The sequence below is a fragment of the Anarhichas minor genome, unplaced genomic scaffold (assembly GCF_050575085.1).
Source record: "Anarhichas minor isolate MPS153535 unplaced genomic scaffold, ASM5057508v1 ptg000052l, whole genome shotgun sequence".
Classification (NCBI taxonomy): domain Eukaryota; kingdom Metazoa; phylum Chordata; class Actinopteri; order Perciformes; family Anarhichadidae; genus Anarhichas; species Anarhichas minor.
The window spans coordinates 2,712,879-2,728,198 of NW_027466498.1; the positions used below are offsets into that span (position 1 = coordinate 2,712,879).

The window sequence follows — 15,320 nt, forward strand, 5'->3', positions numbered from 1 at the left end:
ATGATAGACAGCAGAAAGATGCTACATCTATAAACCACATCTAAAATTGAGCGTTCAAAAGATCTGACTGCTGCTGGAACTGAATGAGCTTCTGAGTTGGTCAAAAACAGTGTGATGGATTGCTTTCAAAATACACGAGCGTTTCTAACTTGGCCCTTGTTCTCCTGTTGGCTTGGAGGTAAGGCAAGAACAAAGGGGCTTGATTGTGTCCGTCTGTCTGCTGACTGCTTGTTCTGCTGTTTGCAGGCAGTGGAGGAGCTGCTGGAGTCCTTGGAGCTGGAGAAGAGCAGCTACCACATGGGGCTGAGCAGGGTAAGTGGAGTCACAAGCATGCACACTTCATTCCATTCTTCATGTAAGGGCTGCTTCCATAGTGCTGCCGGTGCTCTAATGAACTGCAGAGGGAAGCCTTCATTTGAAAGGCTTGTTACTATAAGTATATTTTGTATCATATGGTCTGAAGACATCTCCCTGTTTTCTGTACTGCTTTGCTTGTCATGTTCTGTTGATGCTGTTTTTCTGATGGCCTTACAATCGTATCTACTTTGCCTTCTGTGTTAAGATATGGTCAGTGAAACTCCCTGCACAGATTCATACGTCTGTACATCTATAAATAAATACATTTAATATTGATAATAACAATTTTTAACACAAGGACATGCTGAGATCAATACATCAGATCAATTAACTGGTAGTAACTGCCCTCTTGTACAGTCTCTCCTCCGTGGACTGGATGATAGGAGTTCCACCATAACCTACCAGCACCATAAAAGACATTCATATCACCACAATGAGAGAACCAGACCTATGCCAGCACGTTTGCACGTTTTCGTTTACTCTACAACCTTGTGATGAAGCATAGAGAAAGAAAGGGGGAAAAGGGAAAGACAGAGGCTGAATGCAGCACACAATTCATAACGGGTATAATACCTCACTTTCATGCTCGGCTTTCAATATGAAACATGTGCAGGAAGTGTTGAGTATGAACTGAAATTAAGTAGTGAATAAAAAGTATTCTAAAGTAGTCTACAGTATTTCTGTTGACCAAAAGAAAGCAGCAGAGTAGTATGCATGACATGTAGTACTGGTGGAATGTCATCTATGCAATTCCACCTCAATGTTCTTTATTAGGAACTGGCCTTTTTATGTTTATGCTGGCAATTATTTGAATGCTGGTTTTCATTGAGTCTTTTCACTTCGCTAGCTTCAACTTCTACCCTAGTTGAATCATTTTTAGAACCGTAACCTTCAACCCTAGAAAAGCATACAGGAACTTACAGCTGAGACCATTTTGCCCTTACATTTACCAATCAGCATCCACAGAGTCTGTCCACCCCACACACAGTGTGTATGTTTTTCATTTATTTTCAGAAAACAACACTTTCTATTGCCGTTATTACATTGAAGCAGTTGCCAGCTTCTTTGCAGGAAGCCCTTAAACTGACGTGAACTACTCCACCCGTCACATCAAATCAGGTTCTAGCTGTGGCAGCTCGCACTGACCAAACATTTCTGGCAGTTGCATCTTTTATGTTGCCATCAAGGAGTCTGGGCTTCGAGTCCCAATGTCTTTTCACTCTGTGACACCCTCAATTAGACAATTACAAAGTGTTTTCCATTCTACTCAGCTCTCTTTCTAGCATAATGTGTGCATGGAGAAGTCAGAGCTGTTTTGTCCCTGTGCGTTGACGAGTCTTCCATTCTCAACTTCAGTAGTCCTGCTGCGTTCTGTTGTTCTGGGGAGGGCTCTCTGTATCTGTGACCCTTGCCAAGCAGCAGTCAGACACTGCCAGACTCCAACTCTTTGAGATTAAAAAAAACGGCTAATCACACGGAAAAAGACAGGCTGATGGTTTTGTTAATTAGATCTGTGAATGTCTGTGGAATAAAGAACAGTGAGCGCCTTGAGCTGTCAATTAGAGAAGTTTCTTGGCAGATATTGCAGAGTTTAACCTTGCCTTAGTGTTGGTGTGTGTCAGTCTATATTTGGCCCGCTACTTCTCCCAAGTTCAGAAAAAAGTTTCAATTCCGAACTTTTTTGTTCCGTGGTGTTGGTAATATTACTAATGCCTGTTGTTTCACATTAGTTTAACTGGCTGACGAGACACACACAGGTCCAACCAGCCCACACACTGGGCCACTTACACTATCTAATTATACTGTGTACCTCATGCTGTGTGGGAATCATTTTGTATAATGAATAGATGAGCTGCATCAAAGTGGAGAATAGCTATGATTAATACAACAGCATTACATTACTTGTGCATCCGTCCACATCTTCTCCTACAGTAGATGAAGGTTACATGGTGTTATCCAGTTTACATTGCCGTTAATAGGGTTTGGCAATATTAAAATTCCCAAACTGACAATATTGCTTTAAGAAAAACTAAATTGTACAAAATTGTCATCCAAAAAAAGAAAGATAGATTTAAATGCAATTTATTGAAAAAGAATGTTCCATGTTCTTATCTAATGAAATGTTCTGCTTCAATACATATTTGTTGGCATTTAGTTTTTGAAAAACTACATTTTCCCTGCGGTCAAAAAGGTTTGCACTCTTCCACATGCACCTTTATTTAGCTGGAAAGAATAACACAACAGTGTAATACCGTAGCTTTGTTGTGAGAATGATTATCACCCAAAAGGAAAGTGTCACCCATGATGACACATGCAGTGAGGACTGTGCAGGTGGCTGCATCTCCTCCAGGCTGCCAGATGAGCCACCTCTCACTGCCAAACTGCCCCTGTGGTTCACTGCCAACTTGTACGTGGCTCTCTGCCTGATATCATTAAAGCATCCCCGCACTGACTAAAGGGTCTCCAAGGAGCGCAGCGTTCATGTTACCCAGATGTGTTATCTCCTCCCCGGCTGGCTTCACTTCATCTGCCCACAGCAGTCACTTCTTCACTAATCGTCATGTATACAACAAAATACCAGCCTCCTTACGGGACCTGGCTATCATTTGAAATGTTTAGATATTAGTTCCAGTATGACACTTGAGTTTCCATACTGACGATTTTTTTTGTATGTAAAATATCTCTGCAAAATGCATTTTTGAGATACGTTAACAAAGAAGTTGATGTTCTCAAATGTTAAATGCCTAATAAAAGAATTTGCACAAGAACAAAAAGAAATTGAAAGTAAAACATCTAAAATTGCCAATTTTACTTATTTTCTCGTATAAGTAATCTGATTGTACAAATCTAACAACATTTGGAGCTGAGGTGGAACAAGTGAACAGTTTAAAGTTTCTGGGAAACAGCATCACAAACAACGTGACATGGTCATCACTTATCTCCATCCTGGTTAAAAAAATAAACGTCCGTATCTCTTGAGGAAACTTAAGAAGGCCAGATTCCTGTGCCAAGTTCTTGTTAACTTTTACAGTGGAGCAATAGAAAGCATCCTGAGTGGAAACATTACAAACTAACATGGGATGTGTACGGCTCAGGACAGGAGGCTCTACAGAGGGTGATTTAACCCAACCAGAACATCATTGGTACCATCTACTGAGCATCAGTGGTATTGGTGACAAGAGGAGCCTGTGAGGAGCTGAAGGATATCTAAAGACACAAGCTGTTCACCCTGCTGTCATCTGGAAAGAGATACACAAGTATCAGCTGCTGAACCTCCAGACTTCAGAGCAGCTTGTTTCCTCTGGCTGTGAGACTTCTAAATCCATCCTCCTCCCTCCACATGCTGTATATTTTTTTGATTTTTGTTTGTTTTTTGTGTGTTTTTGTAGCAAAATGGGAAAACAATCTGCATTGATACAGTACAATCACACTGAATGAACCTTGTAACCTGGTGAATTTATGGCCAAAATGATTATTTGATCGGTATTGAGATCACAATTATTTGTCTTGATTATTCATTGATTTTAGGCACTAGATATTTTTATTGAACTTTCAAATTTAAATAACAAATCTTTGCACGTAAATAGTCTTTTGTGTAAAGACAGAGCCAGAGCAGTGATTCTGACTGATGGACAAAAAAAAACTAAGTATTGCTTTTTAAAAGAGAACAGATCCATGGATGTCCTCCAAATGGTTCAAAAGCAGCTTTCAGTTTACTTTTGGCCTGCCTTGGATAGCTGTTTAAGGCTAGTCTTACAGGAATGGTAAAAGGTTAAATCAACAGAGCACAACTTCTCTTTTACCTTGTGCTACATTCCTGCTCATTAACAAATCTTTGGATCAAAATCCGACTTAAAATAAGGTTCTCCTTTACCTGAATTCAGTGCATTTTCTTTTTGCCCTTCTGATTTCTGTTATATTTTACTTTTCTAGTCTGGACTTTAGCCGTAACATTCAAGAACAGTTTTCACAGGCTGCTGCTGCAGGGTGTGCATGCAGTGGCATGACAGCTCCCCAAACCTGAAGCCAAAACATCTGGATCGCCTCCTGGTGGCTGGCTGGTAGTTTAGGTCGCGCTTGATTTGGTATGCAGAGTTTTGTGAGCGAAGCACGCATTTAAAACATCAATATCACAGTCCATCATGTTCATGTAATTGTGGGAGTGGCAGTGCTCTTCCTACACAGGGCCATCAGCTTCCTCTATGCAGAAACCTTTATGCTTTAAGCTGAGCCTGGCTAACTTCACCTACTGCTAACATTCCTTTTGATCCAGGGACTTTTTTTCCAACCACAGCAAAGGCGAACCTCACACCTCTGGCTGCCAGTTTACCACATGTTCAGTTACCTCTGGCTCAACTTAGTGTTGCATACCTCCGAGTCATTAAACACAACCCCGAGCTTCTGATAGTTCTGATATGAGGGGCTGTACTCCCACTCACTCTTGCTGCAGAGTGTTGATGTTCACAACATTTCTCATCCCAGCATGTCGAGGAGCAGCAGACGTTTCCTACCAATCCTACACCCTGGTCTCATTAGAGAGTAACTACGCCAAAAAGAACGTTTGAGAAGTGAAACTCTCACATACTAGTCATTTTGTCAACAATAAGCAGCAGAAGCCGTTCATTTGGTCATGTGTAAGAGAATGATTGTCTGAGGACACGTTATCAGAGAGAGAAAGACGTGTATGAGAGGAGAGATGCTGTCAGACATCGACCACATTAAACACAACACATGGGCTATTATTCATCAATACTAATCTTAACTAGAAAATTCCTAAAGAAATTTTGACAGTGTGGCTTCTACTGCCCGAAGAAATCGCAATATATACACACGCCAATGTGACCGGTAGTGTCATTCAGGTTCAATTGAGATAGCGCTACTCTCTTTTCTGCATTTTAGATTCATACTCTTGGATTGAATCTTGTATTTGTGGGGCTTTTATTTTGAAAGGGTGGGACTGGGTGGGTGAGAGAGGGGGAGAGGAGACAGAATCATAATGTTTGACACTAAAATGAGAGGCTTCATCACAAGCATTCCAGTTAGAATTCATTCTGTGGGGCTTTTAATTTGAAATGGGGTGAGGGGTGAGGGGGGGGGGAAAGTCCTCTAAAAGTCTCCAAGACCTGAATGACTGTATGAGAGAGAGACACACACAGAGAGAGAGAGAGAGAGATAGAGGGAGAGGAGTGTGTGTGCGTGTGCGTCTGTGAGTCTGTGTGTTTATCAACATCACTAATGAGCTCATATAAACACCTGTGTGCTTGGGTGCATGTTGGTGATTGGAGCACCTGTGTGTTAGAGGCTAATTAAGAGAGAGAGTGAACAGTGATTTCCAACAAAACTACCTGTCAAACATATGCCCTTTATACCAAAACCATGAGACTAATCAATAAACTATGGATACCGTCAGAGAGATAAGACTCTGGCAAACGCGGAGATGTGTTTTTTATGTTTGTGGTCTTAAAAATGTGAGCTCCAGTGCAATATGCAAAACTGGTACCGTCTGCTTTCTTTGAGAAATGAGTGGTCAGATTTAACATGGAGTCTAATGGAGCAGTTGGTTGGAGTTCATGTCGCTCTGTGGCTCTTTGAGCCAAATGTGTAAGTCCGTTGGATTCCATAGACACTTTACTGCGACCAGCACAACATTTCCAAGCTTTTTGGCCAAAATGGTGTATAAAGAGTAAACATTGTGGGTGCTGGAGCAATTTGTTTGGAAAAATCACAGAAGATTTTCAAGCTCCGCTCCACTCTGACAGTTATGCTCTCACTCTAGCTCTTAACGAGCCGTGCAATACACACCCATTATAAAATCTGAAACAGACCCAACATTTTCTTGAAACTTAATCTGTGACTTCATGAAAACTGTGCTAGCTATGAAAATGTCCCTTTGGCTCAATAAAGTGCAGCGTTTTGTCTACGTTTTAAACTTTGAATCATGTTTCTACGTTAATGTACGGCTAGTCAATATGGGCCCAAAGTTAAGTGTTTTTTTAGCTCTCTTCACGCCGGAACCCCATTCAAGTGAATGGAGAAATTTTGCTCAGTTTTTGGGGATTTTCGGGAATTTTCGGGAAAACCGCTAGGCGAATCTCTCCGGAAAATAGATAGCACACTATTCCCGATCAGGCCGCACGTTTTGATGTATTTTTCACGCCGCTGTTGGCAACGCTGTGTGAGGAGAAGCGCGCCAAACTTCATTTTGCTCCGTTTTTCGGGAAAACCGCTTGGCGAATCTCTCCGAAAAATAGATTGCACACTATTCCCGATCAGACCGCACGTTTTGATGTATTTTTCACGCCGCTGTTGGCAATGCTGTGTGAGGAGAAGCGCGTCAAACTTTTGGATAAACCTGATTATTAGTAGTAGTAGTATGATTAAGCCCGATGGATAATATACAGTGTGCTTTGGCACAGGCAGTTTTACTGCCTTTGTGCTACAAAGCCACACTGAATAATCTCCACATCCATCAGTGTCTGTGCTTTTATTGGGGGCTTGCTTCTAGTGGTTTGACAAAATTTCCATGATATGGATTTCCTACCAGTGAAGCGAGTTCTTGCAGGATCTGGAAACCCCTCTTTCAGTCTGGTGATTCCAGTCTCTGGTGTGGAGCAGAGCTCGGGTTCAGCTATCAGAACCAAATAAAAACGGCCATGAGAAGTTGTCTGTCTGAGGCAAAGACGCAAAAAACAATGACAACCGCCTCTGCAGCAATCTCCCTTGCTGCGTGTGACTACTTTCAGTCCATGCAGACCAGGAGGAAGGTTTGACTTCAGGCTACAGCGCATCACTTTAGTTCAATTCCTCTAAATGGTTATGTTCATGTTTTAATCGTAAATTTCAATGGCGGCAGTGTTTTTAGTGGCCTCCGCTGTCACTGTGGTGAAAACAAATCATCTGTTTTGTGTGTGTTGACATGAAAAGTGATCGCACGCTCGGTATCTTTGTACATCCTTCTTTCCATGCCCTTATGAATACATATTCTATGAGTTTGTTCAGTCCAAAAGTCCAAATTTCTTGAAAACACATGATAGACACATTAACAACACAGGACGTACACACTGCTGAGCCCTCGACACCTCTTGGTCTTCTTTTGACACAGTATCTGCGCGGCTTCTCATCAAAATTAAACTATTTTTAAATGATTTAGCTTTTAGCTTTAGCTGTGACACAAAAACACAACCAGGCTGCAGTCCTGTCAGAACACTGGGGAGTCTCGTCCTCCCATTCCAAATACATGGAGTTCAGATGTTAAGGCACTACAGAGCACCGCTCCTGCTTGTTGTTGATCACGCTGGGCGGCAGTAGACAAAGCACTCCTCGAGTCTGGAGGGTCAAGAGTATACTAGTTGTCGGTGCCAGAGCTGTGAGCATCAGAGGGGCAAGCTGTAATGTCAAAAAACCTTAGCCTTTGTTTTCTATGTAAGCCTGCACACCGTCAAGATGCTCCCCGCTCTTATTCTCACCGTCGATGCACGTCAACTTTAAAAAAGCAACAATTTGATGTTATTCACTTCCTGCATCGGCACATCCTGACTCCTATCTGCATGTCGTGTTTAGTGTGAGCGTCAAATGGTCCGTGTGTGTTGCACTTAAGAATGCACTGTCCAGTATTTAAGTGTGGTAGTATGAGGAACTTCTCCATAGTCAGTGTATTACTACAGTAGAGTTTGGAGAAGCAGACAGGAGCACCAGCACGGGAGCAAAGCAATGTACTACTGTGGACGTATTTTAGACACTTAAAACAATCAGTTATTTTAGACTACTTTCACTGCTTTACCTTGCCATCACACAGTCCTTTCTGACTGGGAGCTGAACTGAACGTGAAACGTATCTATGCTCTGTCAAAGTTACCAGACTCCATTAACTAAAACAGTATAGATTCACTTTCAGTTTAGTTCCCGTTAAAAAATATTCTATATATAGCGTACACTTAAACTGATATAGACACTTTTATAGGTGGCTAAAATACCTTTTACTGCTTGCTGTTGTTCTTTATAATTTTCTCTTTTGTATATTTACTGGTGTGCCCTAATAATGCAGAAGTATTTTTCATCTGATTACTTGATTAATCGATGGAATAATCGCTAGAATACTGGATTACTGAAATAATCGACAGGTTATTTCTACGTAACTGAAATTTGTTTGCATTTGTCTGTGACATCTATGTGTGAAGTCTACTTACCATGTGTCTTAGCTTTGCCTAAACTCTCCCTCTCCTCCTGCAGGTGTTCTTCAGAGCGGGGACTCTGTCCAGACTGGAGGAGCAGCGAGACGTTCAGACCAGGAGGAACATTTCTCTGTTCCAGGCTGCCTGCAGGGGATACCTGTCCAGACAGGCCTTCAAGAAGAGGAAGGTAAGGCTGCTGCGACAGGTCTGAAGCCTCTATCATGGAACTGTTAGGTTCAAGGAACCTCTAGACTGTGGGGAAACCTCATGTAATCCTGCCGCTTACACAAAGAGAACCGGTTTCAATTATAAACAAAGCATTTAATACATCTCATGCTTTACAGTTACACCGAATATGACCTGCTCACCCCAGAACAACGTTACCACCCACCCAGTGGTACAGGAGCAAGAGGCCGGAATTTCTTTATCCCCCGCCTTACATAGTTCAAAAAACCTCCCATGATGTCCGTAGTTCCTATTGGCTAAATCCAGTTGGCTCCTCCTCCTCGCAGGACCCTCGCACGGGTATGACCTGTAATTGCCTGTCTAGAAATCTATCTGTCCCTTACTCCGAACATACTATTCTTTACAGTTTAAAACATTCAATGACTGTCTTTTATGGCTTAACACTTCTATGGTAAACATTCTATATAAAGATAAAGATTTGCAACTTTTGGCAAAAACCTTCACAAGTTTCACAAGCATAGAGCTAAAGGTGCTACAAATTCTATTAAGATACACTTCTAACTACAAATTCTAAAACACTTCTACAATTATGAATCTTCTAATTATGTATTCCAAGACACTTCTAATTATGATTTCTTATTTATGAATCATTAAACACTTCTATTATAATTTCCTAAAACATAGTTCTAAACCCAAATTTCCTACAACTCCCCCCTACTCCGCTGTTCACAGCGGATTAAATAATACCTTGGAAATCACAATCCCCCTCAGCAATTCGAGGTTGAGTTTACCTATCTAAACAATAGCAAACAACAGTTCAAGTATTTTTCATCATCCACCCCTATCTGATCACCCTACGCTTGCCTCTCTACACACAATAACAGTCGATTCCGGTTGAAGTCCTCTGGTGTCCAGGTGGTGGGGCTGTAGATGGTGGAGGTGGGAATGGTCCTGCATCGAGTCCAGGCTCCATCCTGAGGGCTAGAGAAAAATTTCTGAGAAGCCTTGTCTGCTCTTTTTACTTGACAAAATTACATTTCTTAATTATTGCACCCTGAAATCCCATTATAACCCAATAAAACAAAAACAATCCTCAAAATAATCAAACAAAACAATCACTCAGTCTATTTTCCAAATTTCCAGTATCTCACCGGATGTGTTTAGAAGTCCATCTGGGCCTAATCAGGTCCTCCAGGATCTCAGTGAAGATGTTCAGGAGCTGCTTGTGAAGTCCTGCTATGGCATCGATGGTGGCCTCAACTAAAACAGTGGCCATCGGAAGTTCAAATTCTTCCTCATCGTCGACACGTAACTGATTGCCCCTCCTACCAGTCGGTGACTGGATTATCGACACCAGAGTTCTCTGCTAGCTCTTGGCTGAGCGTCGTCAATCCGGCCAGCGCCTTGGTCACCGACCCATCAGAAACGGTGTTATTTGGAACGAAAGTACCACAGGCTGATCCAAACTCCGCCCCTCTCAGCTAAAATCATATCTAATGCTATTCTGCAAGGTCATTAAACTAGTCTTCGCTAGCTGTGCATGCAGTCCTGATATGGCGTCCCTGGTGAAGTTTACAAAACGCTGTTGATTATAGTAAATGTAATTGATCCAATTGACATTTTTATTGATTGACACCCTTCGAGAGAAAACAGATTCTAAACCTGCAGCTATTTGATTGCTGGCTTTAAATTCATAGGACACCCCCCTTGGTACCCCCATGTCATCTATGTATCTTGGCTATAAAATGAACCTCCCATGGTCCAGTCCCCCCTATTGGTCAGTACCACTTACACCTGTGGACCCCATCCACAGCCAGCTGCCTGGTGATACAATAGGCAACTGCTTTCTCCTGTCAGCGGATGCCTCTGTGTTCTCCACCTGTGAAAACAAAACTTGACTCATGTTAGTTAGCGCCCTTGTATATTCTATTGGTCGGCACCGCCCCATGGTCCTGGTGGCAGCATGGGCATCTGTCGCTGTGGGGGTCTCATGAAGGGAGGTGGTCCTGCCAGACCTGGTCTTGAGTACTGCTGATGTTGTGGTGGGAATGGAGCCCATTGTGGTGGTGTTCTGGACTGTCTTCCTCCTCTCTGTGGGCAATCTCTCACCCAATGACTCTCACTTCCACTCACATAGCACTCCCCTCTACCTACAGGTCTTCCATACCCCCTTTCTGCCGAATTTAATGTAAACATTATGCAGCCTAGGAGTATTCAATGAACTCTCAACTGAACATTTTTACCATAACAGTTAACGTGACTTACAAACAGTTTATTGCACCGTCCAACCTTTAAACGTATTTCAACACTGCTAGAACGCAGACTAGACACACGTATTATTGGACTTATTGTCCTGTTTTATTCAACCTTAAGTCCTCTGGTTTAACACGCTATTTAACTTTACCAGACCCGAAGATATTCATGAAAACCCACGGGAGTTTGACTCGACCAGTTAAGGCATCACTACTTCAGTCCGCCCAGCTCCACTAAATGCTTGTTATTCTACTTCTCTTAATTGCCCACACGATGTCTATTTTAATACACGGCAAAGGTCCGACGAGTGGGTCCCCGAGCGTCGGTGTCCCATGTAACAATGGATCCCCGGCCTCAGAAGCTAACCACCGCTAGCCTTAGCACTCCTAAACAGTAAGCCGATTTCGACCCGGGAATGCGAAAACCGGACCACTAAAAGCCGCCACTTAAAGACTCTCCCGGCCACACATCTCCAGTTACGCCGATCCCAAAACAAACTGTTTTTAAACAGTTAGCCTGCTGACCCAGTAGTACACAAGCTAGGCCAGAGAGACTCCCAGTCCGTGCACACTAGTACCGCCGAGCAGACTAACCACTTTTTAATTCCAATGTGGCAATTTTCCTTTTTATTACAGTGCTCGTAATATTCACCCTTATAGTCAGTACCCTTAATTCATTCTGTAGTATGTTTCACAATGTAAATATACATTACTCAGTTTGGAAATGTTACCCATAGCATCAACACATGCTACTTAGCGTCATGCGTCTCCCCTCGTGGTCAGCCTCTGGGCACAAATCACGGCCATTTCCGGCTAAAATTCCTATTTCTACCTAAACAGATTTCATTAAATGGCTCTGCGTACCTTTTGTTCGTGGCCACTCCAAAAATTTCCGTGATTCATGACCATAAGCTTGCACGAAACCAGTCGAAGAGGTCCTGCCGCGGTCGCCATGTTGTTAGGTTCAAGGAACCTCTAGACTGTGGGGAAACCTCATGTAATCCTGCCGCTTACACAAAGAGAACCGGTTTCAATTATAAACAAAGCATTTAATACATCTCATGCTTTACAGTTACACCGAATATGACCTGCTCACCCCAGAACAACGTTACCACCCACCCAGTGGTACAGGAGCAAGAGGCCGGAATTTCTTTATCCCCCGCCTTACATAGTTCAAAAAACCTCCCATAATGTCCGTAGTTCCTATTGGCTAAATCCAGTTGGCTCCTCCTCCTCGCAGGACCCTCGCACGGGTATGACCTGTAATTGCCTGTCTAGAAATCTATCTGTCCCTTACTCCCAACATACTATTCTTTACAGTTTAAAACATTCAATGACTGTCTTTTATGGCTTAACACTTCTATGGTAAACATTCGATATAAAGATAAAGATTTGCAACTTTTGGCAAAAACCTTCACAAGTTTCACAAGCATAGAGCTAAAGGTGCTACAAATTCTACTAAGATACACTTCTAACTACAAATTCTAAAACACTTCTACAATTATGAATCTTCTAATTATGTATTCCAAGACACTTCTAATTATGATTTCTTATTTATGAATCATTAAACACTTCTATTATAATTTCCTAAAACATAGTTCTAAACCCAAATTTCCTACAGAACATCATCAGGTTTTTCATGTCATGTTATATCTAACTACAAAGCAAGGAATCTCTTCTCTTCTTCACGTATCTCGAGAAGTGCTCATCTGATCTACGTCACACTTAGTGTGTTGCTGGGGATCCACCGGAGTGCTTTGTCAAATTTGGTGCAATTTGGACATGCGACATGTACGTAGCGCTCTGTGCGGCAGCAGCGGGGGGCGGAGCTTCTGGGCTCTTCAGTCCAGCATGTGGTCTGCAGCAGGCAGAGAGCTGCCGGGGAGGGACACTCCCAGTCGTTGAGAGAGAGACAGACACAGATGCAGCAGACACACATGTCCTCATGTGCTCTCACTGGACACATCACACACTCCTACTGCAGTCCACTTCAGTCCTGATGGGAAATCATCCTCTTCTCATGATCAGTCATGTGACAGTGTGTTGGTTGTATTCTACATGTGTCTGGTCCACTCATTCTTGCTGCTTTTTTAGCATGGCTATATTCAGATACAGTATTGTCAACGCGCTACATCAATACTGGCATTCATTTACAATACATTCCGAGTACTGTTACAGAGAGGAGAAGTGACTGAGTCTGTCTGCTGCCTGCTGCTGTCACATTTAACACACTTGACACAGGATGTGAGAGAGTTGACGGACAAGAAGATGGTGGCCTATTGGTGTCAAAGCGAAAAGCAAAAGTGCCTACTTGGCAATATATCAGATTTAAACCAAAGGCTAATAAGGAATCTGATTACATTAATGAGGCAAACTGGCAACTTTTGGTATGAAGGTGTGCAGAGCTCGGAGCGTTTGCAGCAGGAGTGTGCGGGGCAGCAGCTCCAGGTGGAAACCTGCCGCCCAGCAGCAAGGAGAGACCAGACCCACAGACACCAGACCCACAGATACCATAGCCACAGATACCATAGCCACAGACACCAGACCCACAGACACCAGACCCACAGACACCAGACCCACAGACACCAGACCCACAGACACCAGACCCACAGACACCAGACCCACAGACACCAGACCCACAGATACCAGACCCACAGATACCAGACCCACAGATACCATAGCCACAGATACCATAGCCACAGACACCAGACCCACAGATACCATAGCCACAGACACCAGACCCACAGACACCAGACCCACAGACACCAGACCCACAGACACCAGACCCACAGACACCAGACCCACAGACACCAGACCCACAGATACCATAGCCACAGATACCATAGCCACAGACACCAGACCCACAGACACCAGACCCACAGACACCAGACCCACAGACACCAGACCCACAGACACCAGACCCACAGATACCAGACCCACAGATACCATAGCCACAGATACCATAGCCACAGACACCAGACCCACAGATACCATAGCCACAGATACCATAGTCACAGATACCATAGCCACAGACACCAGACCCACAGACACCAGACCCACAGACACCATAGCCACAGATACCATAGCCACAGATACCATAGCCACAGACACCAGACCCACAGACACCAGACCCACAGATACCATAGCCACAGATACCAGACCCACAGATACCATAGCCACAGACACCAGACCCACAGACACCAGACCCACAGACACCATAGCCACAGACACCATAGCCACAGACACCATAGCCACAGACACCAGACCCACAGACACCATAGCCACAGACACCATAGCCACAGACACCATAGCCACAGACACCAGAGCCACAGACACCATAGCCACAGATACCAGACCCACAGACACCAGACCCACAGACACCAGACCCACAGACACCAGACATCAGACCCACAGATACCATAGCCACAGACACCAGACCCACAGATACCATAGCCACAGATACCATAGCCACAGACACTAGACCCACGGACACTAGACCCACGGACACCAGACCCACGGACACCAGACCCACAGACACCAGACCCACAGACCCACAGACACCATAGCCACAGACACCATAGCCACAGACACCATAGCCACGGACACCAGACCCACGTACACCAGACCCACAGACACCCATACCTGCAAACCTGTCACTTTTCGGTGAAATTCACCGTTTTGAATCAAAAATATATCATCCACGTGAATCGTGTAGATCCGTAGAGGTTTTTTTTCGGGTGGAGGGGGTGTCAACTGGCCAGCCAGCGTTTCTCAGATTGGAGTGAGAGGAGGAGAAAATGTGATGTCGTGATCTTCGCAATAGAACATCTTTGACGTGTCAAGTCTTGGCCAATCAGCGTTAAGATGTCTACAGCGTCTTTCCCTCCGTTACAGTTTATGTTCCGTTATGTTCCGTTACCGTTCAGACTTGCTGGGTTAAGTTAACGTCCACTGCATGCGGAACTCTGTGGACTGTTAACGTTCGTCATTATCGCGATTTAGAAGGAAAAAACGTAACGTGATGAAACATGCAACCCCCCCCCCCCCCGTGTTCCGGTTCAGTTCACGCGGTCACTTGTTAACGTTAAACCGGAACACCGGCGCATCTGGTTGCAGGTTGTTTTTTGTAACTCAAAGTAGAATGAGGATGATTTCATGGTCATAATAACTTTCATGACCACGATGATGAGGCCCAGATACTGATGAGATGATGAGGTCAAAGAGCTTAATGAAGAGAAGGCTGTTTGTGTAGCGCAGCTTGACGCAGGGCTGAGCTGTGAAGGAGCTGGGCCTGGATAAAGGTGGAGGTCTAAACAGACGTGAGTACAGCTTTCCGCTGTCACAGTGTTTTAAAT

The 15,320-nt window shown here is 43.7% G+C and overlaps 1 protein-coding gene across 13 annotated transcripts in view; it reads left to right on the forward strand.

Annotated features, from left to right (window-relative positions):
• LOC142931488 (unconventional myosin-XVIIIa-like) overlaps positions 1–15,320 on the forward strand; it is a 155,845-nt gene that overhangs the window by 73,399 nt on the left and 67,126 nt on the right. For all 13 annotated transcript variants that reach the window (XM_076075424.1, XM_076075425.1, XM_076075433.1 and 10 more), the window contains 2 exons: positions 247–312; positions 8,586–8,714. In XM_076075424.1, the coding sequence (XP_075931539.1) occupies positions 247–312; positions 8,586–8,714 (195 nt within the window). The remainder of the gene's footprint in view (positions 1–246; positions 313–8,585; positions 8,715–15,320) is intronic.